Here is a 25,687-nt window from a genome sequence, read left to right on the forward strand (position 1 = left end):
CAGGTGTCTTGGACAGAGGAGCCTGGCCTCATTTCCATCATCCTTTCACAAAGGAATCACAGGCCTTGGTGTGCGGCTGCTTCTGCTGCTGGAGCATCAGATTTCATCAGTGCACTAGTGGCTCAGCTATGTCACAGTTTGTTTGCTGGCTGCTTAAACCATGAGCTGAAAGCACTGACCTCGGCATGGATTTCTGTCCCACCAAAACCTGGGCACGTCGCGCCATGTCCCAGAGCCTGCTCCTCATTTCCTTCAGTTATTCTGAGCCTGCCTGAGTCCAGGCTCGCTGCTGTTCCCGCTGCCCTGCTTCCAGCCTTGGAGAAATCTTCTTCTGTGCCAGTTCTTTCACACAGCCTTTATCCATATTTGACCTATTTGTCATTTTTGTACAGAGTTGTCTGGAAACGGCAGGAGAGGAAGAGGGATGATGGATCTGAGGGGTGCTGGCTCTTAATTAAAAATATTTGCAGAACAGTGGACAACTCAAGCAAATCAAGGCTGTGTTCTGCAGGTAAGGTGTGTTTCAGCATGCAGGTGTCTGTTACGTGGTAGCCTTGTATCCATGCTTTATTGCCATGCTTGTTTTGTAAAGCTGACTGCCAACGTGTGCAACAGCCCAGTTAATATTTGCTTCATACCCTTAGGAGTCCCCAGCATGCTTGCGAGCTGCTTCTGGACCTCTGCTTGGGGGCTACTGGCATGACTGGAAGCCGGGCTCATGCACATGGTTCCACAAGGCTGGGCCCTTGGCCCGAACCCCAGCTCAGGCTGGGGCAGAGGGAAGGTGGCCACGGGGCTGTGCATTGCCCCCCGGCCCGGGGCACGGTGCCTCTGCCTCCAGGAGAGCAGCCGGGCCCTTTCAGCTCCCTCACGGCTGCAGCAGATTTCTGAAAACACCGACCCGAATTGGCACCGGCACGCTTCAGTCAGGCGTGGCGCTTCCCTCTGCACGCTCCCTGGTGTGTTTAGCAATGGGAATTCACACCCAGTCCCACGCATAATCCCTTAGCAAACATTAACTCGCCGCTCCTAGTGGCGGGGTGCAGCAGACCAAAGCAGAAAATATTTCAATTTCCTGGCACATTTCTTTGGTATAAGAGTAACCTTGATTTTCGGTAGAGTTGATCAGATTGCTCATAGCAAGTATTTTTCACTGTAACTTTTTTTGACTCCTTTGAGAAGAACTTGGAGCCTTTGACAAGTCACTAAGCTGTCTGGAAACAAAAAAAATGCCTTAATAAGAGCTGTGGGCTCTGGCAATAACTCGGGGTTTATTGGCTTTCTGCCTTCCATATCATTGACTGAATTGGTGACATTTTTAACTGGAGACTAAAATTGTACGGTAAAGCTCAGGTAACGTTTTAAAGACTTAAGAAGAATTTCAGACGTAGGCAGCATTTGCTTGAATATAGAGGATGGCAAAAGAGCAGAAGCTAGGCATTTAAGTCTACAGTCTGCTGGGATTTTCAATAGCATTAAATGAGCATTAGTCAATCAAGGTGTAATATACAGCAACAAGAAGAGTTTTTTTTTTTTTTTTTTACAATTTTGTATTCATAAGTAGGAGCACCTAATACAAAACTAGGAGTAAGTTGTAATGTGCTATCCTGCCAGTCTTTTTCCCCCGTAATTTCTCTCTTGAATTTCATGTAAAACACTGCTCTCCCCTGGAACAAAGGAGTCATGTTGCCTTTGTTCATTAAAAATTGCATATGTATAAAATATCAGTGTTGTCTAAAACCCCTCACTGTATGACTTGTGCCGTACATCAGAACCCATCTCCTGCAGCCTGGCAACTCTCTCTGTTGCTATAGGGACGCGGCTCCGCCACCCTGTCACGGAGAACCTCGAGCATTCCCGTTTTCGGAGCTGCTACAACACCTCCAGCCCTCGTGTGTTTCATTCACTTGCTCGCTCCCATCCAGGAGTGCTTCTCCTCCGAATCTGGAGTTACTCAGCACTTCTGAACTCGTAAATGAAACAGCGTTCGTTAGCTGAAGAAACGCCACACGATACTTTGAGGCACGCATTTGGCTGGGATGTTGTTACTGCCCCTGGGCTTGTTTCACGTGCAGACACACAGTGTAATTAGCATCCCCTGCTGTGCATTATATTTGTCTTGGCATACTTAAAACTATCATAATCTGTGGCTTCTGTGCACCTGTCTGCAGCTGTATACCAAAGGGCAAAAGTTTCTGAGAGAAACATCCTGCCTTGAGTGCTAGGCCCAAGGGTAAGGCAGTCCGTTAGCAGAGAAGAAACATCCCCATGGTGGGTTTGTTGCGAGGCTGGGTGCGATGTGGCTGTCGTGCTTCTTGGCAGATTGTGCTGTCCACAGTGCCAGACCCCACACCACGGCCAGCACAAGCCCAGAGGCGCGTGCACTCTTGCAGGTGCTGCGCGGATCTCGGGGGCCGCTGCGTTTGCCCCTCGTCTGGCACGGCCCCACCGAGCAAAGGCAGGGTGCTCGACCTGCCTTCTTGCTTCCAGGTAATCCTGGTAGTGAACTAATTGCTGAGGGCTTACTGTTTCTCCCGTGGAACGATTCCACGGAATAATGTAAATTTTGTGTAAGGTGCACTTGGAAATACAAGGCAGGTATTGATACGGCTTGATTTTAAATGATGAAAAAAGGGCTTATTTTTTCTTTTTTTTCCCCCTTCCTTATAGACAAGTGTCTGAACAAGACTGAGCTATGATTTTGCCTTGCTGGAAATGCCAGGTGTGTGTATTGCGTGGTGTCCTGGGGCTCTGTGCGGCAGGAATGGAGAGGCCCTGGGGCCCCGGTGTCACAGACACCTCAGCTGAACAGGATCCTACACTGCCAGGCAGGAAGAGATCCAGGGGCCGGGAGAGGAGCTCTGGTGTGGAAAAGGCTGGGAGCTGTGGCTGCAGGGTTTTTCTGCCCATTGGGAACACCCCGAGGGTTTTACTACAGTGGGAATAGCAGCTAAAGATTTAAGCGAGGGCTAATAACAAGGAGAATAAAATAAGACTGCGAGAATAGCAAGCAGAAAAGCTTTCTCAGCTGCAAAACACTCCGTAACGCTGCAAAACGCTCCGTAACGCTGCAAAACAACATTGGCTCACTGCAGACCAAAATCCTGAGCTGCTGGGAAGAGACGGCTCGGAGATTCCCCAGTCATTGACTGGTTTTAATGTATTCCTCGCAGCCAGCCAGCGCTCCCGCTCCCGGCTTGCGGGCACGGCAGCCAACTCGCCCCCGCCGCAGCCAATCACCGCCGCTGAGCCGGGCTGCTCCTGCCATGAACGTGAAGGAAGGCGATGGCTGCGGAGTAATGCAGACAAAGCAGGAGTGAGAGGCAGACAAAAGGGATGGAGTCCCAGGAGATGTGATCCACCCCGTTAAAGGAGGCGTCCGGAGCCTCTGCAGCTGTGTTGATGCTGCTTCGCGCAAGAGGCACCAGCCTCTCGTCCCCCCCGGGAGATCGTTACGGCGTTAATTGCCTCTGCACGAAACCCGGCCGTGAGGCTGCTCCTCGGCAGCCACCCGCTCCTGCCTCCAGCCCTCGCCGGTTCCGAGAGCCCGGCCAGAAGGAGCGGCGCCCCTCCAGCTGGCCCCCCTGGATCAGATGTCACCTGTACCCAATGAAGCAGATCCCGAAGTGCCACGAATGGATCCCAGGATTCTTATTTTCCTCCTCTACGTGATGATCCTTCACGAGCTGGTGAGTGGCTGGATGGAGTACCAGAAGCAGATAGCCAAGCCGAAGAAGCAGGCGGGTCCGGTTTGGTCTTCTAGGTGAGTTGCTGTTGTTGTGATTTCGAAGGGTGAGCGGCTCGGTCCTGAAGCGGGGATGTTCTGGTGGGGAAGCTTGCCTTTTGTGTGCCTACCTCACTCCCTGTAGATGTGTGCATGTGCCTGTCAGTTGTGTGTCAATGCGCACAGGTAGGATTAGGTCCGTTAATCTTTTGAGCCTGTGTTGTCTGAGCACGCCGTGCGTTTGACACAGAGGTACGGATTTGTTTTCGTGTGGCATTTTTTTGTGATTTGCTTTTCTGTGGCAATGTGCTGCAGCTCAGCATGTTCCCCATGACTCAGGTTCCTGACCAACAAGCCTTGAAGATTAAAATGTGGGTACCACTTTAGGCAAGATGCTCATCAATGAGACACAAACCTCTAGGGACTTTGTAATCAGAGTATTTCTCGCTAAATCACCAGCGTGCATGTCACTATCTCTCCGTCTCCTCCCACCCTCTGGGCTGTGCCCACTACACAAATCCCTTTCTTGTTTTCTGCCCAACAACAAAAATAGGCTTTAGAAATAAGGCCATAACAGGAAAACCTTGTGAACCTTTAAAATACATATATGTTTCTGCAAACAGTGTATGGTGTGCTTGGGGTAATCATGGTCTTAGTACTGTCTTATAAAGAAAAATATCTCGGCAGTTCTGTGTCGACTGCATGGTTAGAGACTCGCACCCTGGGATCCAAAATTCACCTCCTGCTGGGTCTCGGGCCGTGGCACCAACGTGTTGTGGCTTTGGACCTAAGATGATGCCCGTGACCCAGTTTGCTCTTGGTCTGGCAGCCGCAGCACAGCGAGCAGAGCTGGCGGCTCACCGTTAATCCTAATCCCGTGATGTGCAGCATCCCAGCCGCAGCGACAGCCCCGTGCTGCACGCGCTGACGGTGCCTCCACGGAGGGGAAGGCAGTGGTGCGAGCTTGTCCCCGGTTGTCCCCAGATCCTGCTGGCAGACGCTAGCCAGGAGACGCCAGACTCTTCATCTGCAGCTCAGGGATAAATTTGCTGGCTGAATTTCCTGACCAGCAAAGCTGAACTGCACCTTGTGCTGTGCAGTTGTACGAGTAACGTGATTTGCACTGGGAATGCAGCCATGGGTGGAGGCAGCTCCAGTGGAGAAATAGCTTGAAAGCGATGGACTGGCTGGGTTATAACTGAGGACAGAGACAGGTTGCCTCGCTGGCTTCAGGGAAGGGCACAGGGAGGTATTGGAGAATAACTCGCCTGGGTATGAGGCAACCCAATGCTAGCAAACGGATGTGATGCGGAAAAACCTAATGAATATTTTATTTACCAGCAGCCACCAAACAACCTGCATTCAGTAGGCAGGATAATGTCGTAGGATGGAGCTTTCGAAGAGAACCTAAGGGAACAAGGCACCCCACCAGAAACAAAATCATCCCTGGGGGCTGGCATCTGACCCAGCCTCTGCTGGGGAGCTGGGACCGGGCAGGAGGGTTTGCGCAGGGCCCCGCACCCTGGGCACGTCCCTGCCTTTCCCATCCAAGCCCAGCCCAGCCCTTGTGCCTGTCCCTGTTGTACCTGGCCTGGACTAGTCACTGCGGTGACTCGTGGCGATGCTCAGGACGTTTGGCTGTGGCCGCAGGATGGATGCAAGGGCTCGTGCTGGAGCACAGGGCAGAAGGTGGGCGGGGAGGCTGTAGGCACCTGCTGGTCCCTTTGGTGGCTGGGCTGTGGCACAGCTGGGGAAAGGGCATCTCTGGGCACCCTGTGTCCCTGTAGAGGTGCTGGCCACGGCATCATTTTGCTCCTTTAGCTGACTCCAGCCAGACTGGGAAAGCAGAGCCGCCAGCTCTGCATGCGTCACTCAGAGCCTTCACAGGCTGCACCCTCAGCAGGAGAAGCTCTGCGGCGGGGAGAAGTGAAATTATGGGATGAACTGGGATCCTTTTAGTGGAAGTAAGATTGTCCCGGGGAGGGGCTGAGCAGATTTAAAACCAGCTCAGTGTCGGTAGGGGAGGGAGAGCGTGTGCAGGGGCTGGGCTCGTGGTGGCCGCTACACGCTGCCGCGATGAGGCAGCGCCTGGTGAAGCTTTCTCGGGTGATGAGCCCTTGTGGCCAGGTTTCCCAGTGCTCAGAGAGCACAGCTGGTGCCAGACGTTCACCCTTCAGTATATTCTTGGGTTTAGGAAGCGCTCAGAAATGGTTTTCACATCTGTAGAGCTCCATCGGCAGGGCAGGGGCAGCGCCAGCCAGCTCAGAGGCGGCTTTCCCACCACGCGGCTCAGCGCCGGGCCAGGCACCATCTGCCCGCAGCAGCCTCCTGCCAGCCCCGGTCACCCGTCTGCTGGCAGCTGATGCAGCCCTGGCACCAAGAAAACCACGGCATCTGCGTTGGTTTAGGGGATAGAAAGTGGCCGCACGCCCACACCTGCACGGGGCTGAGTGTGCGTAGCTCAGTGCCTGGGCGAGCTCGGCCGACGGGTCCCAGCGCGGGCAGCCACGGAGCTGCATCCTGCCCTGAATGCCTCTGTGCTGCTCGTTTCCACCTCCTGCCAGGGGCAACGTGAGCAAGGGGCTGGTGCCATCCAAGATTCGGGGATTATTGAATTTTAGGATTTGCAGGCGTTGCCAAGAAGGTCACCCAAAGCCTTCCTGTAAGAGCTCAGCCCCAGAAGCCAGACCTCCCTGGGAGAGGAGGCTGGCACTGTCAGGTGAAGCTTCGCCTCCTGCCACCTCCCCAGCCTGCCAGTTTAAAGTAATTAATCTGAAAACCAATTAGGAAATGAAGTTATAAACCAGCAAGCTAATTAGGACACGACAGAGCTGTCTCTTGGCTGCACTTGCAGCACAGGCAGGGATTTCAGGGCTCGTCCTCCTTTTGTGGATGGCGAATAGTAACGAGCTCTGGCGTAAAGCAGCTTTTTCTCCCGCTCACAGCATTTCACCAGCTCTGTTTTCCTCGGCCACAGAAGGGGTCACGGCTCCACCAGCCCCCTCTGCTGCTTGTGGGCACGGTGGGGAGTTATTGGGGATCACAGGAGGAGCGGTGCTGAGCAGGATCTAGAAAGAGGGGAAATTTCTACTTGCCAGCCCCAGAGATCACCCCCATGCCCCCCTTTTTGCAGGGAATTTCAGCGCATACCCCTGCAGCTGCCACCCCTTGGTCTCTGAGGTCCGGGCATAGATGCAGGGGACATGTCCCTGGCTCCGACCCACGCCTCTGACGCTGTCTCACTTTTCTCCTCACCAGCAGCGCCACCAGACCGAACCACTCCAGCTTCTCCAGGCCGCTGGTCCACTCGGTGCGCAGGGAGCGGTACCGGGACTGGAGGAAACCGGGACGGATCATCAGGAAGGCGTGAGGATGCCCCGAGGTCTGTCGGGGGGCATGGGGAGAGCCTCCCGAGCTCGAAGACACCACCCCTCGTGCGGCCCACACCGACTACTGTGAAGCAGCCAGTGGGAGAGTGTCTCATAGGCACCGTGAGCTGTGCCCTGCAGCTTTCTCCTTCCCCTGAGCCTGGTGTGGCCGAGAAGGAAAGAGCCCCTTCCTCGCAGGGACCCAGCGCTGCGTGGCGAGGGGCTGGGGAGGTGCCCCCAGCCAGCAGCAGTGGCCCCGGATGAGGTTTTTGCACCCAGCGCAGCGAGGTGACTTTTCTTTCTTCTTCCCAAAGGGCTGGGTAGATGGAGAGCAGGTTGCTTTGGGGCAGAATGAAATTAATGAAATTTGCTCCTTGGGCAGCCGTGGGAAGCCTCCAAAGGGTTTCAGTCTCCTCTCGCCCACCCGAGGGCTGCGTGGCTGGTGAGCAGCGTTGCCCAAAGTGATGGAAGGCTTTGGTGTCCCGCTGGTGACCCGTCCCCAGAGCCCCAGAGGGACGTGCTTCCACAGCAGCACCCAAAGAGATGGCACTCATTGCTGCGGAAATGCTGGCTCCCTGTTAAGTCTCAGCCACGGGGGTCTGTACGTTCTTTCTGCTTTTCGTCACCACCGTTGAGTGGGTGGCTCTGGGCTGGAGGAAGGAAAGCACCCTGAACTGGTGACTCAGAGCTATGCCACTGAAGGCAATTTGCTGCAATGACCTTGTAATTAGATTTCTTTGCAGCATTCCCAGCAGTCGAGGCAAATGTAAAAGTGACTTTCTAATGAGCAGATAGATGGCAAAAGAATACAGTATTGCTCTTTTATTAGTCTGTGATTTAGACATAAAATTAGATTTTAGAGGCAAGAGTCAGTCCTCGCGTCCTGCCGCCCTGCTTACAGTCATGTGCAGAACTGGGAATCTCTGAGCGCTGGCAGGATTCTGACACCAGGCTCCTAACAGCAAATGTTCAGGGCAAAACTGACTGCCTTGTTTGCTGAACATAACGTTTGGCTCAAACACAGCCTGTTTTTCTTGTTGCCAACCATTTATAAGCCTGACTCAGGCTCGCAGACGCGTTATCCAGCAGTAGATAGGAAAGGGACTCAGAACCAGGCATTCCTTATGCCGAAGTAGCCACCTGCTGCATTTGCATGTCCGTCTGCTTCCCGGCTGTGTGCGAGGCGCTCCTGCGGTGGGGGCTGCGTTTGCTGAAGCTTGCAGGAAGCGCCTGGGCGAGGGCAGAGATCTGTGCCTGAGTGGGACACCCGGAGCCCGAGCAGGAGGAAGCTGGAGGCACCCTGCTCCTGAGATGCCTGGGCAAGCTGGAAAGTAGCTTGGATGCAGACCTCTGCTCCTACAGGAGATGAAGTTCTGGCCTTGTGAGGTGGAGTTTGTCTTCAGTTCTGAGATTTTTTTGAGAAAGGAGCTAGAAGTAGCAAGGAACCTGCTTTCTGCACATCCCAAAGGATAAACTTGCAAAGATGTGCCTCAGCTCTGGGACACTGCGGCTATCCCCGAGGCATCCACTGCCTGTCCCAGTACACACAGGTGCGTCCACAAAGAACAGAACAAACGAAGAGAAGATGTCGGGGGGGGAATAACAGTGGGAAAGCATTTCTGGGTGGTGGGGGCTTTGCTTTCCTGGCGTTCAGCCTGCCCCCAGCCTGTGGGGGACGTGGCTGGGTGCTCTGCCTGCCCTTCTGCTGGTCTGGGGGAATCTGCTGGGAGCGATCAGCATGCAGAGGTGTGTACCTTAACTCCTGGAGTGGTGCGGGACATGGCTGGGCTCCCAGCCTCAGCAGGGCAGGCGGCCCCAAATGGGACCGAGATGTCCAAAGGGCCGCACCCTTGGGAAGGGACAGGAATGCCTTGCTTTGCTGATCACATGCTGGATTTATCCCTGTAAATACCCTCCTGTTTCCTTCCAATAAACTCTTTTACATACATCTTGTTTACATCATCTCCTTTCTCGTTCAGCCCTTACATGTCTCTTCACGGCTTTCGCAGCCTGGGAGCCAGCACAGGCAGTGGCTGCTGGCAGCGTAAGCGGTGACTCAGTAGGGCTAAAAGCATCTTCGAATGCTGAACTTGTAACACAAATGCTTGTTTTCTTGTCTTTTCCGCAGAGGAACATGTGGCTGCAATCCAGAGTCTTGTTTTGGATGGTTGTAGGCTTTGCTTTGTTCTTTTCCCTTTTTTTTTTTTTTTTTCCCTTCTCACACAAATATCCAGGTTGCTCTGCAGCTGTGTCGGGGAAGCTCCTGCCCGAGGAGCGCTCCTGCGGTGGGAGCTGATGATGGCAAAGAGCTCAGAGGCGGTGGGCTCCACAGAGACCAGAGCCAGCCCGGAGGCAGCCCCGCGGCCACGTTCTGTGCTTTAAAAGAAAAAGAATAAAATAAGAAACGAACAAAGTACTTACTGTAAGCCACGCCGCAGCCCTCGCTCAAGGCTTCTCGTGGGGCGCTGCAGAGTGCTGCAGGTGGAAGTCCCCGCGTGCAGCTCAGACTGCGGTCGATGCTGTCCCACTGCTATGATTAGGCTCCGTGGGCTGCAGGCTGTGCTCCAAACCACCGCTTTCTTAGAAACTTCCCTTTTGCCTTGAAATGGCTCAGAGAAGTCCTGCCCCTCCATGTCAAGCCAGAGAAATCCCCGGGTGGCTGGGCGCAGGGAGGGATCCAAGTACCGCGGTGCCACCAGCCCTGGCGTGACCCGTGGGGACCGCTCCCCTCTGGCCCCAAAGAGCTCTCTGGGGTGGAGCAGCAGGAGTTCGCCTTTGGGTGACGGGCTAAACCAGGGGAATTTTGTACATAAAGAAGGAGCAAAATCCCTGCTGTGCTGAGAGGCAGGGCTGGGTGCTGCTCTGCATTCCTCCTCTCCAGGTCCTGCTCTGATCCTTAGCGCTGTTTTTGAGGTAAGTGTATGGTTAATGGCTTGTGTGATTCACCTTCAAGGTAAGTGAAAATTCATTTTTTTTCTGCATTTCCTTGGTAAGTCAATTCTGATTGCTTTTCTTTCTTTCTTTCTTTCTTTTTTTTTTGAGTAATTCTTATTTGTTTTCTTCTTACTGCTTTTAATTTCTCCTCTTACTCAGAGGAGGGAGGCTCTGTTTCTTTCATGAAGAAATTACTGCCTATATGTAAACTCACTTTCTAGAGGGCAGGGTGAACCCAGGCATCAATCCCAGCCCTCACTAGCACAGGGAAAGTGAGGCCGAGGAGCCTGAGGGGTGTTTGCTACCCCCAGAGCCAGGCTGGTCACTGCAGCTGCAGTGGTTCTGCTCCGGGAAGGAAGGAAAGGCTCTGCTTGTCGCCAGCTCTCTGCAACGGGGCAGCCCTGGTTTGGGTTTTCTGGATCGGTTGCAAATCCTTGTGGATGATAGCAGCAACAAAAACTGATTTACAAACAATGCTTAATTTTGGAAAGCTTCACTTCTAGGGCAAAAAAGACAGAGGTGAGCAAACTGTTAATGCAAAGGTGTGTCTGCGATAGCCATACACATTTCTGCATTAGAAGGCACTGTCTTTAGGTGTTGGCTAAACCAGCGGAGTGCTGGTTATTAACCCATAGTGCCCATGGGTTTAAACTCCTGTTTTCACCAAAAGGAGAGTTAAAGGCTGCAGTGAGGAGGTGGCACCCTGTGGGCGGCTGGTTCTCAGCCCTTTCTGAGCCTCTCAGGCCATATCCATCACCCACCACATCCAGCCAGTCCTGAGCAAACAGAAAGGTCTGGTTTAATCGCAGGTTTCTCTGGACGACAGAATCCAAGAGAGACCAAAGGTGCCTTTGCCTGAAAATGCATCAGCTGTGAAAACACCTTCACGCCCCATTTCTCCCTGTGGTCCATCCCTGGGCACAGGGGCTGCATCCCAGAGCGGCGCTGAGCACCGGGGGATGCTCAGGAGTGGTGGGCTCATACCCTAAAGGCAGCGTGAGCGATGGCTCCCAGAGAGCCAGGCTTTAAAGCCAAGTGCTTAAACTTAGGCAAAGAAAAGCGTCTGACTTCAGGCTCATCCAGGTAAGGATTGAGGCTCCCAAGCGGCTGGGGAAAGTTTTCCTGCTGGTGAGACCCCGAAGGGCTCGGAGGCTGCGTGCCAAAAAGGAGCAGGCTCGGCACTGCTGTGGTGGTCCTGCTCCTCGCCCCACCATCGCTGCTGCCGAGGAGCGGGACAGCAGTGCGGGTCATCCCACGGTGGCGAGTGTTGTTGGCTGAAAGCACAGCCCCGGGATGGCATTGGGCAGCCCCCAGCTCCTTGTGCAGTAAATAACGAGACCTAAAAGGCACAAACCCAGCGGGGTGGAGAGCAGCAGAAGCAGCAGCCCCATGGTCCTCCCTCCTGGAGGCAGACACCGGAGCTGCTCCCTGGGCCAGGTTGTGCAGCGCCCTGCACCTGCTGGGGTGTCCCGCTGTGCTTGGCGGGCAGTGCGAGGATTTCAGATGCGGCAGCTGAGCGGGGTGGGTGTGCGGGAGCTGCTCTGTCTGCCGGGCGGTGAAGTCTGGCAGCAGAAGGTGGGGTAATTCAGTCGGCCGCTTGCCAGTTGCGCTGTAACAAAACCTGCTAAATGATTGTAGTGTGGGTGATGCTGGGCTCTTGCAAGGGATTTTAAATGCAGAGGCTTTTGGAGCCAGGCAGTGACAGCATCATTCATTTCATCTTCTCTTGTGAGCAGTTAGTAGCAGTGAACTTGTGAGCTGCTCCTGTGGTTCCTTTGTTGCCTTTTCTCTTTCTTTTGCAGCACAAGCAGAGGAAGCCAAGCTGAGCGTGGCGGGGTCAGGTCCGATTACCACGAGGTCGTGCTTGCTTGTGAAGAGCAGGACGTGGCCCCTTGCACCTGCCAGGCCTCCTCTGTGGTGCCTGTGGTAATTAATAGTCATTGTTTGGCCACAGATCTTCAGCCTCAGCGACAGTGTTTGAAAACCCGCCTCTGATGCAGCTCAGCCTTTGTGTGCAAGAAGATGAGCTCGGGTGGTTTCACTGCTTTCTCTCTTCCACCCCAACCCTTGCAGGTCAGCACGGAGGTGTCCGAGGAGCTGCTGGCCTCGCTCGCCTTCATGAACACCAGCTCGGACTGCTTGCCCCAGGGGCTGCACCCCGCCATCCCTGCCCTGGGGACCCTTCTCCTGCTGGGCTGCATCCTGCTGAACGGCGTGAGCTTCTGGGTCTTCTGCTTCCACATCAAGCAGTGGGATTCGGGCATGATCCTCCAGTTCAGCCTGGTCCTGGCAGACATCGCCGTCATCCCTGTTGCTCCACTCCGGATTTCCTACCTCAGCCTTGACAACCAGTGGCCATTTGGCCAATTTCTCTGCCAGCTCGAAGTCTTCCTGCACAGCACCCACATGTACGGCAGCATCTATTTCCTGACGCTCATCTGCATCCACCGGTACTTTGTGGTTGTTCGGTACAAGAGCAAGTCCCTCTGGAAGAAGAAAACCTTCTTGAGAAAGCTGTGCTTGTTCGTCTGGCTCGTCCTCTTTGTCCAAGGGCTCCCTTTTTTCTTCGTCCTTAAAACTTCGGTTATTGATGGCTCAGAAAGATGCCTGAATATTCACCAGTCGGAGTTGTCCTCTGTTTACTTAGTCTACAACATGGTTGTGGTTGTGTTTTCTGTCCTCCTGCCCTTTGCTGTTTCCTTGACCTGCGGTGCTCTGCTAGCAGCTGCCATTGCTAAAGCAGCCAAGAGAAGCTCCAGAGGTAAGAAGATGAAGAACAGGTCTCTGCAGATGATAACGGTGTCTCTGGTGATTTTTGCCATCTGCTTTGGTCCTCTGCACGTCTGCAGGACCATAGGCGTCGTTGTGAAGTACTACGACATGTCTTGCAAGCTCCTGCACCAAGTGGAAGTTGCCTACTACATCAGCTGGGTCTTCACCATGGCAAACACCTGCCTGGATCCCCTGATCTATGTGTTTGCCAATGACAAGTTTAAGAAGAGCTTTGCTGACTCCTTCCGCAAACACTGGGGCACCAAGTGAGTGTGGCAGGGAGCTGGGAGCTCCCCGAGGGCAGATGCTGAAGAACTGAACCCTGAGCTTCTCCCTCCTTTTTTCTGTCCCAGGTCCCCAGAGCTACCAGCAGCAGTTCAGCCTGGCAACATTGCAGGACCTGGGGGTTTCTCTGTGTTCCCCCAGTGACACCAAGGGGTTGTTCCTGCAGGCAGGGGCTCCCTGGGCTGTAAGGAAGCTCTGACTATGCACAGCTCCTGGCCGTACCCCAGCTGGTTGGACCTCTCGTACATGAGTTTCTTGAGAGTGCTGAAAGAGCCAAGCCCTGCTGGGTACAAGGGGGGATTAGGGAGCGAATTTACACCTCAAGTCATAAATCAGGAGAAAGTCCAGTGAAAACTGTTGTGAATTCCTGACTGTGAATGTTTTTGTGCTTTTTTGGGGAGGAGGGTCTGCGTGTGCGCGGAGCTGAGGAGGGTGCAGGTCCCAGCACCCACAGAATGCCCCCTGTCCAGGCACCCTTGGGCACCAGCATCTCCCCAGCCCCATGCACCACCGGGCTGGGGCCAGGCTCCCCCTTACCCATGCATTTTCTCTTTCCAGATGGAAGGACAAAGTGGCAGATATTGAGCCACGGATAAGGGGTACAGGCCGGAGGTGTGTGGATGGGGAAAGGTGCTTCATCAGCCTGGTAGGAAATCTGGACTCAGTCTGTTGGAAGGTCTTCAGGAACAGGATTGTGTGCGCCCCTCTCGTCAGTCTGCCCTTGTCCCACAAAGGCTGGGCTGAAAGCCTGCAAGGAACTTGCTTCACCCCCCTCTGAGTGGCAGCAAGGGAGAACAAAAGTGTTGGGTAAAGGGTGCAGAAACCTGGAGCCTGAACGCAAAGGCCGTGCTTGTCCTGTTCGGGCACGTTGCCTGGCAAGCCCCCAGCCCTGTGGCTGCTCTCATCCTTGGCACCTTTACCTTGCGGCAGGGAACTGTGCTTCATGGTCTTCTCCTTCTTCCATCGCGCCATGCAGATGGGTGCCTGTGCTCTGGGAGCATGGCAGCCCCAGGGCAGTGGCTTCTCCCTCGGGGTGGTGGGAAGTGGCTGCTCTCTGCTGCAGGAGCAGGGGGAGTGGAAGAGCCTGAGCTCGTGGGGGCAGAACTGCTGAGCTGGCTGCTGGGTCAGCCGAGGTGGAGGAGCCGGCAGTTCTTGGGCTGCTCAGGGTGTCTGCAGGTTAGAAATACAGTATAACTTTTAAAATGTATATAATTTTGTGGGGGAGCGGGCTTCTTTTAAACCGGGTTTCACACTGGAGGATGTGAGAGTGTTGGAGGCTCTGACTGCCGCAGCTCCAAACTCATAATGGAAAGTGAGGTGCAAAAATAGCACTTAAAAGAGTGGGCAGAGCTGTAATGTCACTTCCCCTGGGGTCATGTGCTCCAGCCCTTCCCTGTGCCCTGGCTCAATTCACCTCTCTGTAAAACAGACCCAGCCAAGCAGAGTTGTGCTGAATAAACAGAGCTGCACATTTGAGCACGTTTTTGTTATAGGGTGGCAAACCATGGCAAAGAAGGAGGCAGAGAGAGGAGAGGCTGGCTGGGTATAAGGCAATGGCTTGAATGTTCAGGGTTTATTTTTAGGCTTTGCTATACACTTTGTGAGCATGAGACTGGATCCAAATTTCACTTCTCCATCTCTGAAATGCATCTAATTGCCCTTCCTTTTTCTGTCTTGCCTCTTTCAACTGAAAACCTACAGCCGCAGATCATGCCCACAGCTTACTTTCTGTATGAGCAAAGCCAGGCACAGAGATCTCGATTTTGTCTGGATTTCCTGGAAGATGCTGTAGTGTCTGCTGCTGGCAGGACAACAGGGAGCAAGACCTCATCACCTAAGAGGAACCGGGCTGTGGTTGGAATTTTCATCAAGGTTTTGGTTCCCAGTACCCCACTTCAGGTTGGATTTGGATGTCTCAGCTGTTGGATCTGCCTCCATGCCTGCGCCTTCCCTTCTGGTCCATCAGCGGAGCTGTGGCCAGCTGACTGCCCGCAGAACCCAATAAATAATGCAGTCATCCTGGAAACTGCTACCAAGGGCACCCAGAAGTGACCAGGAGACTCATTTTCTAACTTTGCTTCTCTCTCCTAATTAATTCTTTGGCTAATCCCTGCCTGCCTGCCTTCCAGGGGGGAGTTGTGCAGCTTAGTTTGATTTGTGACTATAATGATAGTCAATCCCTTGCGTGATCAGACGGAAGGTGTTGTTCCTTACTGTTAGTAATGCTGCTCTTGGATGGGTCCTATTGCAACATCCAGGCAAGCTTCATAGTCCTGCCTTGCATGGGCATGTGGGTGGCAGCGAGCAGCAGCTTGGTTTCGGGCTCCTGCTTGAAGGAGGAAATATTTTTGTGTTGAGCTGATACATAAATGAGGAGGCATTTGTATGTGCCTGTGGAAAGGGTGACTGTCCCTGTCCCCGATCACAGCATTTGCCAAAGTGGCCAACAGAAAGCTGAAGACTCATATTCAAAACCCAGGCGAGCAAGTGATGGGGAGGAACCACATCAGGATAATCCCTTTTTGTTCCACCAGGGAGCATAGCCTGAATAATTTTGATGCAAAATGCTTTCCTGGTCAACATTCACCTTCCTGCTCTTAATGAACTGGCAGTCAGTAATTCAGCCAGGACAGCTGGCTTGAATACCAGCAGCTGTTCAGGCAAGTACAGCTACAGCCAATGCTTGGGCACCAAAACATGTCTGCAGTCTTGCATGTGACTCTATCTCATCCTACATTTAAAAACCCAACTCTACCATAAGCATGATCACAAATCCTCTTTTCTGGGTTTGAGCTGTTAGTATTTGGTAACTGCAGTGAAAGCATCCCATTTCACATAATCACAGCATGACTGGGTCCCTCTGGTCCAACCCCTGCTCCAGCAGGGCCATCCCGAGCAGGGTGCCCAGGACCACATCCAGGTGCCTTTAGAAGATCTCCAAGGAGGGGACTCCACAAGCTCTCTGAGCAACCTGTGACAGTGCTCCATCACCTGCACAGCGAATAAATGCTCCCTGATGACCAGGGGAATCTCTTGTGTTCCAGTTTCTGCCCAGCGCCTCTTGGAGTTGGACTCGACAATCCTTGTGGGTCCCTTCCAACTTGGGATAGTCTATGATGCTTGTCCTGGCACTTGGCACCATGGAAAAGAGCCTGGCTCCCTCTTTGTTGTGCCTTCGTTCAGGTATTTATAGATGTTGATGAGATCCCCCCTGAGCCTCCGCTTCTCCCGGCCGAGCAGTCCCAGCTCTCAGCCTCCCCTTGCAGTAGAGGGGCTCCAAGCCCTTCCACATCGTGGTGGCCCTCTGCTGGGCTCCTTCCAGCACGTCCAGGTCTTTCTTGTTCTGTGGGGCCCAGAGCTGGCCCCAGCGCTCCAGGTGTGGCCTAGAGTAATGTGTCCTGTTCTCGAGTACTGTGTCCGTTTCAGACGTGTTTGATCTTAAGGAATCTTTTGGGATCATGGTCCCTATTCGCTTGCTATAAGGAGACTGCCTTTAAGCTTTTGATGTTTTAAGATGATTCTTACACCTTTCTGAGATGAGCTCGTGCACTTATGAGGCGCACAACCACACTATTACTTAGTTAAATGTAGGTTATCACTGCTTGATAGCTGCACCTTTACTGGATCTGAAGCCTCACCCAAATGCCGCACCAGGCACCTGGTTCGCAAGGCAGACACCGTTTGTTTCTAGCTTTGAGCAAAGGTGAAGATGCTGATGGTTTCGGACCATCGATTTCTACCACTTCCAGGTTTCAGGATCTTGATGCCATCTCCTTCACTCCAGTCTAAGCTCATGTTGGTTCCCCCCAGCTCTGAGCTCTGGTTCACCCCTGAAATGTGGCCAAGGGCTGGGGGCAGCAAATGGGGGTTTCCTTCCACCAACTCTCTGTCGCTGGGCTGAAGGGGAGAGGGGAACCGAAGCCCAGCAGGAGTGTGACAGGCTGTGACCAGCAATGAACGCCCGTGTCCAGGTTGGGACGTGGCCCTGGGTGAAGGCTGCGGCCCTGCCTGGCCCAGCCTTTGCAGGCCCGGCTGAGTGGCCTGCTCTAGCCCTGTCTTTGCAGACTGGCCCCAGCATGAACCTCTCATAAGGCCATTTGTTAAACGTGCACAGAAGCAGCTTGTGATTAACAATCGTGTTTTTTGTTGTATTGTTTTGTTTTTATTTTTGTTTTTTTAAGGCAGGGAAGAGCTATCAGGTCCTACTCCCTGTGCACATGGCAGAGCATCACTGGGCCAGGATGAACAGTGTAAAGGGTTCAGTTAATGACTGAGCTCATGTGAACAGTGGTGACCAAAGGAGCAGGCTCTGTAATCCTATTACTGGTCTCCCAAATCCTTTTGACCATTTAGCGAACAGCCACAGGCAGTTCTGTGGTGGCTTTTAGCTGAGTTCAGGCCTGGAGCCCACTGCAGGCGGTCTTGTTTCAGCATCCCTCATCCTCCAAACAACCTTCCCGTGCTCAGCACAGCTTTGGAGTCCTTGCACTCAAGGGTAAAAGGTGGGCACAAGAACAAAAGCCTGACTGGAGCACCACTGCTGATTTTCTGTAGAGCATGATGGTCTTCTGGACAAGCCCTGGTGAACCCAAGCCCAGAAAACCACCATGGCACCAAGTCCCTCTGTACAACCTGGAGGCATAGAGATCCTGGTCCCATGCAGATCCACCAGCTTTTAGTTTATCTTTTTGTATTTAAGCTCGCTGAGCAGCACAGCAAAGGGGGTGAGGAGTTTGCTAAAGCACTAAAAACCACAGAAACGTCTTGGAGCATGAGTGGATGGTGCCTTTCCACAGTGCAGCTTAGTTTAACCTCTGGATTAAACCAGTGGTTTCTTCCCAGCTGACACCAAACCCAAACCATGTGTCAGTCTTTGCAAAGCACGGTGCTCAGCGTGGTGCTGAGGTTTGCATTGCAGTTTGATTGCATGGTTTCGCCTTGTATGGTGTGTTGTATGGCACATTGCACTGAGGTTTGCAATGCGTGGTGCTGCAGCAGCAAATTGTGTGCATGGGAGCGGGGTTGCTACAGATGGGCTCTGCCCTGGAGAGCCAAACAGCGAAGTTTTCAGCAGACGGCAGTCGCTTCAGGTGCAAACACTTCATTCCGCAGACTCCCCAGTTTTGCTTCGACCCCTCCCTCCCCTGGGGAGATACCAGCCCATCAGCACGTTAAACGGTGCCAGCCCACGACGAGCCACAGTGAGGTGTTCCCGTGACGTGGGAGCCCTCCTGCGCCATCCCGGCAGGCACAGTGGGAGGAAGGACACTGCTGACGTGGGCTGGGGAAAGCCCTTGGCCTCGCCTGCCACACGGGGCTGGGACATGCTGCCTGCGTTGCGTTAGGAGCCCAGCAGCTCCGTGCTGGCGCGTGGGCAACCAGCGCTGCCAGAACCTGCTCACCCGGCAGCGCCGATGGCCGCTTCCCCACATTTTTAGTAGTTGACTTGCAAGCAGGCTTCCTGTTTGTGAGATGATAACGCACAACCACAGCCTGGATGAACACACCATGCCAAAGCCCAGCTCATCCCCGCCACGGCATTTACTGGATGCTGTCTTGGCTTGGTGCTGTTGTGAAAGCTTGCTTCCTCTTCCAGCAGCTCAGAAACCAAGAGCTGGGGCTGTAAATCACTAAATCAGCTTTAGAACAGTTGCAGGGGTTGCAGTCTCTGCTCTCATCACTAATTAGGGGTGTTCCAGGAGGGAATGAGGTGCTTTTTCAAGTTTATTTCTGAACACAAAACAGAAAATGGAAAATCTGCAGACTGGGCATTGGGGGTGATTGCATGGAGCCAGGGGCAAGAGACTTAAATGCTGAGTGTCCCTCGAGCCCTGCAAACAGGGAGCTTTGCAGTGCCTTCTGCTGCTTCCAACACAAACAAAGCTGGGCCCAAAGCTGCGGTCCTGGTGAGAGGGCTCTGAGCACTTTGGGGCTGATCGCCAACGGGTGCTTATGTGGAAGAAATGTTTACAAGAGGGATTTGTGTGGAGAGTGGCCTTTAGATGTCCCTGGCATCATTTCTGGTTAACAAAAGCCATTCACTGAATCCTGTCCCGCTGCCCAGCCACACGCCGAGCTGGCTCGTGGTGTCCACCAGGCTGGGGAGACCTCAACAGAACTAAGACAAAACCCACCCAGATCCACACCTGCTGGGAAAGGAATGCTCGCTGGTGGCCCCTAGAAGAAGACAACATTTATTTTCTCCTCATTGTGAAGCCTTTCCAAACCCAATCCAGCTAAAAAGGATTAGTCAAAACTATCAGTGCCACCATCGGTGCCCACAGGTCCCTGGAACACAGGGATGTCCCCTCCGAGCATCAGCACGGGGAAGCCTGGGTTGTGGGGCAGGTGCGTGGCTGCTTGCCTGCACTGAGGATCAGGCAAGGGCATCCCCCATCAGTGCAATCTCATCCCTGCTCCTGCACCCACACAGCTGGGAAAACAGAGCTCAGGGCAGCAGGAAAGGAAAGCAGAGGAAGGAGAACAGCGTTGTGTGAGACTGGAGGCAGGCTCCTATTTTCAAGGAGGAAAAAACAAAGAACCACACACCTCCTCCAGCCGGCTGCGAGACCCCAGTGTGCTGTGCCTCGGCTTCCCTCCCTGCCTGACTGCTGAGGGTTGTCACCTGTCCTGGGGATGGACAGCGGGGGGGTTTGAAGTGAAGAGCTGAATTCACAGGGTTCACACAGGAGGAGGAAAAAAAGGATGTGGGAACACCCCAGCAACAACACGTAAGGCTTGAGTTTGGGGCCATAAACCCACACATGCAGCTCTATCCATCCATCCATCCATCCATCCATCCATCCATCCATCCATCCATCCATCCTTCGTTCCTTCCATCCTTCCTTCCTTCCATCCATCTGTCCATCCACACGCAGCTCCATCCATCCACCCGTCCTTTGTTCCTTCTAGTGATGAAGAATCAACAGTGGAGCTTCCAAAAGTCCCAAAGCTCTGTGTTTTAGCCCCCCAGATCATCACGTCCCAGCCACCCAGCACCCTTCCCCGACATCCCCCACTCCTGAAGGCTGCAGCAAACCTCAGGCAGCTGGGGCAGGTGTGGGATGAGGGCGATCATGTCCCACAGCTGGGGGTGGGAGGTGCTGCCCCAGGGCACAAAGCTGGGGAGAGGGAGCAGGGATCCTGATGGTGCCGGGGGCTATGAAGGGCTGCAGGACTCAGCTGTCATGGTGCTAGCCCTGGGCTCAGCTTGGTAAGGGCTGCATGTGGTGTTATTTTGGCTTTTTGCAGAGGTGGCGATGTGGGAGGGTTGTGGGGGGTGCTGGTGGGTCTCAGCTGGCGGTACCCTGGGGACTGTCCCTGGTGCCCTGCTCTGCTCCTTCACAAACGGTGCAGGGAGGGCAGGGGAGCTGGAAGGGGATGGATGTGTTCAAGGCAGGATGGGGCCAAAGCCCTTGAAGATGATTTGGGACGTCCCCAGGTCTGGGGCAGGGAAGATGCAGAAGGAGATGGGCCGCTCCTGGTGCAGCAGCATGGCCGAGCTCCCCAGGGGCTGCTCCATGGGGTCATTAGCAGAGGGGGCAGGGAGCGGTGGTGGGGTCTGGCTGCAAGGGGCAGAGAAGGACATGGAGGGTTTGAAGTTTTTTGGTGACTTACCCTGATGCCTTGTGGCCCTGTAGCTTTAGACCCAGCACGAGAAGGCAGCACCCATTTCAGCAGCAGCTTGAACGCACGCACAGCACAAAATGACACCAGTAATTAGGCTTGGAGGCACGCAGCCTGTTACAGAGCCTGGCCGGTCCTGGACCGTTTGTCTTTGGTGCTTGTGAGCCAGGAGCAATTACTGAGCCAGCAGCTGGAGGTGGAATCGAGGAGTGATTCACTGCAGAGCCCCGCTACGGCCGGGCAGGAGGCAACGCAACGGCCGTGCAGGCACCGAAGGAGGAGAGGGAGCAGTGATGCTGCCTGCTCTGCTCCCTTGCAGCTGGAAATGCAACGTGCTGCTAATCAACCAGGTTGGGGTAAGTGCACGGGCACCAAACTTGTGCCATGTGCTCCAGCAGCAGAAGTCCCGAAAGGCAGGCGGCAACTGATGGCTGCGTCACCAGCGTGCCCTTGGGTGATGCTGGGCAGTGCTCCCAAGGTTTGGGCGATGGAATAGGCTTCACTTTGGGCTTCATAGTGATCAGGGGAATTTTGGGCTGAAGGCATAGGATGGGCACCCAAGGGGGCAGGGAGCTCTGGGCCAAGCGCTGCTATTGCAGCAAAGCAAACCTGCACCAGCAGCATCTCCCGTTGGGAATAAAGCCAACGTGGATGGAGATGCTGTGCTAGGGAACAACAGAAACGCCTTTCAAACACAACTGCTTGTAAAATGGGCTGAACCAGGCCAAAATAAAGTTCTTAGTGAGCCTTTTCCTAGAACAAGGGAGTTTGTAGGGTTGGCACGTTTGTTTTAAATTGGGCAGGGCGGGCACCCCACAAGAAGCGAGCTGCAGCCTGGGCAGGTTCAACGCCCACAAGCCCAAAGCACTCATGCACACCAGGCTGCTTTCCTCCGGGCTAATTCAAAGCCAACTTTTGGCAAAAGCAACGTGTTTGTGCAAAGGGCTGCAGTGAGGTGGCCTTCAGTGGTAAGAAGAAACAAAATAAAGCTTTTGCCAAAGAAATTTCTCCCCTGCTGCACTAATGGCCTCAGAGCACTACAGGGCACCTCCTCAAGGTTCTGTGTATCTAAGGCCAAATCCTACAGGCTGCAAGAATTGCCTTTAAAGTGCTTAATTAACTTTACAGAAAAAAAAAAATCCAGCTCCTGAAATCATGTGGTTGCAAAGAGATAATGTTACTTCTGCAGAGAAAAGCACCATTTTGGGGTCAACACCACCAAAAACAGCAACTAAATACCTGCTCCTGTTTTCTCTTGAAGTCTGTCCGTCCCCGACCCTGGCAAACCAAGTCACGCTGCTGTGAGTGCAGGGGCTGACATCAGCAAAGGCTCAGCACAAGTGGCGAGGGAAGTGAAAAAGCTTTGCATCTGTGTAAGGCTGTAAATTTGGGTTGCCAAACAGGATACGGGCTGGGAAGGCAGCTGGGCGAGGAGGCTGCGGGTGCTACTCACCCTTGTGCTTGGGTGCGTTCCTTGCTGTTGATCATAACTAAAGTGGGGTATAGAGGGTTAACGTGCTTGTTTGGCAGCTGTGCTCAGAGCACTTCGTTGTTACGGGGGTTTTGGTGAGCCTGGAGGTTTGGTTTTGCTAAAATGAATGCCGATGGTTTAAAAATAATAATAATAAAAATAAAACATGGTTATGTATGCTGGGGATGTTTTTTTACAGGGCAGCGGTGGTCCCATCCCTGCAGAAAAAGCTGGGATCTGGGTGAGCCCCCAGCTCGTGTTCAGCTATCGACCAGGCTCGGTGCCGCTTTGTGTTCCCCGTGTCGGCAACTTGCAACTCCCCCTGTTCTGCTGGAGACCAGACCCTGTCACCTCAGCTCTCTGAGGCTGTGCCAGTGCCATGTCTGCCTTTTTCCTCCAGTTTCTTTCCCTTTAGCCTAAAGTCACTGCCGTAGGATTAAAAAGGAAAATTCAAAAAAAAAAAATGCTGCTGAAGGAGGGCGGTTGGGTTTGTTCCAGGCACCAGGGCTGGAGGAGCCAGCGGCTTTGCAGGGGCCCCGGGGACTTTGCAAAAGCTCTGCGTCCTGTTGGGAGCAACCTTACTGAAACAAGTGCCCGCGTGTCCCTGGAGCTGGAAATAAGCCCCAAAACCATCTACAGAAGCTTCCTGCAAACCACCCCCAGCGTGAGGAGTGGGAGCCGGGGCTCTCACTGAGGCTGACTCATTCACGTGAGGCTGGTGATGAATCGCTGCCTCTGCAGTTGGGTCCTGCTGCGATCTTGAGCACATCTCTGGCTCATCGCAGTCAGTCGGTGTTGCAAGGCGTTATCTCCTGGTCACCTGCGGTTGGAGGGCATCCTCCAAAACCTGCTGGGCACGGAGCTGCCCCAGCCAGCCCGGACAATGCACAGGGAAGGGACACGGCTTGGCTGTGCTGGCATCCAGCTGGTGCCAGAGAAAGCACGTATCTGGAGGTGGAGAGGCTCATCCCGTGCCAAAATTACCCCTTGCCTGCACTTGGAGCTTGGAGGACAGCATGGACCTGGTCAAAATCCATCCTTGCTTGGTTCAGAGCAGGGCTTGATGAGAGGAAAAGTGGGAAAATCCCAATTTGGGGTCTCTCAATTTCCATCAGGGTGAGAGTGAGTTGGGGTGAGCCTGAGCAGGAGGCTCATGGACCCAGGGAGAGCCCAGGCTGGGAGCTGGGCTACCAGAATAGGGCTGGTGGCTGCCAAAGTGCCATTTGAGTTGGGACGGTGGGTTGCCCGGTTGTGCTTTGGTGCGGCAGAGTTATCTGTGAGTTATCTAAGGAGTTATCTGTGTATGTGTGTGTGCGTTTGTGTATAGGAAAAGGTGTAACTGCTGCTTGAATGAAGAGAAAGTGGTTTGGGTGCAAACATCCAGGCATAACGAGATTTGTGTTGCTTAAATGTGTGTTAACTGTGAATGCAAACTGTCACTTCAGATGTTTTGTAGGAAAAGTGTAAAAGTGAGCGTGTGGCGGAGGCAGAAATGCTGCTTCACCCCCCCGAGGAGACATCGCCCAGCGATGCTTGTGTGTGGTGCCGCAGCACAGCCACACAAACAGGGTGAGCTCCACGGGACAGCCGGATCAGCCGTGTCCCTCAGCACCAGAGCGGGCTCACCCCTGCTAAACCCTTCGGGGCTGACCTGGCCCACCCTGGCCACATCCTGCCACGTCCCAGCAGCAGCCCCAGGAAGTTATTGCAAACCTGCTGGGGAGCGCACACCCACCTCCAGCATCCTACAGCATCCCCCTTGTGTTTCCCTACCTGTAGATATCCGCCCCTTCCCCAGTGGTGCGCAGGAAAATCCCCGCACGCCCCCAGCCCCCTGCCCTCTAATCCCTTTATGGTGTTTGTGCCGGGCTCCCCCACGCCGACCCTGCTCTTTGCCTTCCCTCTAATCTCCCCGTCAAACAGTTTGGGCAGGGGACAGAGCAGCACGTGCTGTTTGGAGCGGGCAGAGGGAGCGCTCCTGCCTGGGGCTGCAGGCAGTGCTTTGGAGATTTCACCCATGAAACCAGGGCACCCCTCATTTCAGAGCAGCACCCTGATTCCTGGAGGATAATTTTGAATAAAAACCCAATTCTCCATCCTGCTAGCTCTGCTTTGTGCTGTGTCTGGGCGCTGGGGGGCTGACCACTGCCCAAGGCTGCAGCACCCCCAGCCCCAGGTGCCCACCCTGCTGCTTGTGGCTGGGGAAGGTGTGGGCAGCGATGGGTCCTTTGCCCAAAGTCACACAGCTTGTATCTGTTTAACCCATTCTTGGTAGAGCATGTTGTGTTCCTGAAGTTTTTCAACCTGGAAAATTTGCTAAGGCTTTTATTGTTAATAAAGCAAAGGCTTTAATAATATCTTTGGTGTATCTTGGCAAGGCTGGGAAACGCTCAGGCTGATAAAGCCTCAAAGTCAAGGAGATAAAACCTGGAAGAGTTTCAGCCTCGGCCAGAGCTCCCCAGGGGTTGCTGACTGTGGCTTAACCCAAAACCCAGGTGCTGGGGAGGGGGCTCAGCATGGAGCCGTGTGCGACCCCTGCCAAGCCCATGCTCACCTCCGAGCTTCACAGCCACCATGAGGGAGGTGATGGCTCATCCGTACCAGGGATCTGCTCCTCCTGCAGTCCTCTAGCTGGAGAAAACCCTCCCCAAACAGTCTTCTGCAAAGTCCTCTGGAGATTTAATGTGTGACCGTTCACAGACACAAGGACATCCCTGCTCCTGCCTCCATCCCTCCGGCGCGCTGACCTTGGGCTGTTCACGCATCCCTCGCCCGGGTGCCCGGCGGTGGCTGATGTTTGCTGTGCCTGTCGCGGAGCGGGCGGGCAGGAGCCCGCTGTTTGCAAAGAGCCCAGAGCTCGTTGGCTGGAGGGTAAAAGGTGGTTCAAGAGGCTCAGGGATCCAGGTCGGAATTGTGCTCGTTGCTATTAGCGTACCGTCGAGTTTATGCTATGGAAATGGCTGGAATTAGACCGTGGTGAGATAAGACTTGATCCCAGGGTGGACAGCAAAATGCAAATAACCAGGTGTTAACACTGTGTGGCAGGAATACCTTGCTAAAATCCCTAGCAGGCTTTTGTGGCTAAACAACGCTGTGGTATCCATCAAATATTTGGTGAGCTGCCCCGTTGGCGGTGTTTGGGGCAGGCGTGGGACCCTGCGCTTGCAGGCTGGAGCCGTCCCTGCTGCCCCAAGCCATAAACGCGCCCTGTTTGCCCTGCCTGGCTGGGCTTTGACCAGGGAAGGGATTACCGGGGTTTGTTCTGCCTTCCCCCTGCAACTATTTTGGTGCTCGGTACTTCCAGCTGCCCAAAAATGAGTTTTCCTCCCTGAACCATACAGTTACTACTGGACTTTAGTGCAGTTGGCGTTTTGTTCTGTTTCTCTGTATTTTTGAGCTTGCTGTGTATGCACTTTTGGGGTGTTTCTGGGCACATTCAGGAGGGAAAACCAGAGCTTTTGTTGGGCATAAAGTGAGGACGCGTGGATCTTGGCTGAACCCTGGCAT

At 53.9% G+C, this 25,687-nt stretch overlaps 1 protein-coding gene across 1 annotated transcript in view; it reads left to right on the top strand.

The window, feature by feature from the left end:
* The window catches only part of LOC310885001 (P2Y purinoceptor 2-like), a 33,685-nt gene extending 9,181 nt beyond the window's left edge, over positions 1 to 24,504 (top strand). Inside the window, exons 2-8 of the mRNA XM_083807716.1 lie at positions 393 to 511; positions 2,671 to 3,763; positions 6,983 to 10,005; positions 10,836 to 11,952; positions 12,100 to 20,296; positions 20,724 to 21,065; positions 22,380 to 24,504. Of these exons, the coding sequence (XP_083663842.1) occupies positions 12,145 to 13,068 (924 nt within the window). The 5' untranslated portion in view covers positions 393 to 511; positions 2,671 to 3,763; positions 6,983 to 10,005; positions 10,836 to 11,952; positions 12,100 to 12,144 and the 3' untranslated portion in view covers positions 13,069 to 20,296; positions 20,724 to 21,065; positions 22,380 to 24,504. The remainder of the gene's footprint in view (positions 1 to 392; positions 512 to 2,670; positions 3,764 to 6,982; positions 10,006 to 10,835; positions 11,953 to 12,099; positions 20,297 to 20,723; positions 21,066 to 22,379) is intronic.
* Positions 24,505 to 25,687: the final 1,183 nt, after the last annotated feature.

The sequence above is a fragment of the Anser anser genome (genome assembly GCF_964211835.1).
Source record: "Anser anser genome assembly, chromosome: 21".
Taxonomy (NCBI): domain Eukaryota; kingdom Metazoa; phylum Chordata; class Aves; order Anseriformes; family Anatidae; genus Anser; species Anser anser.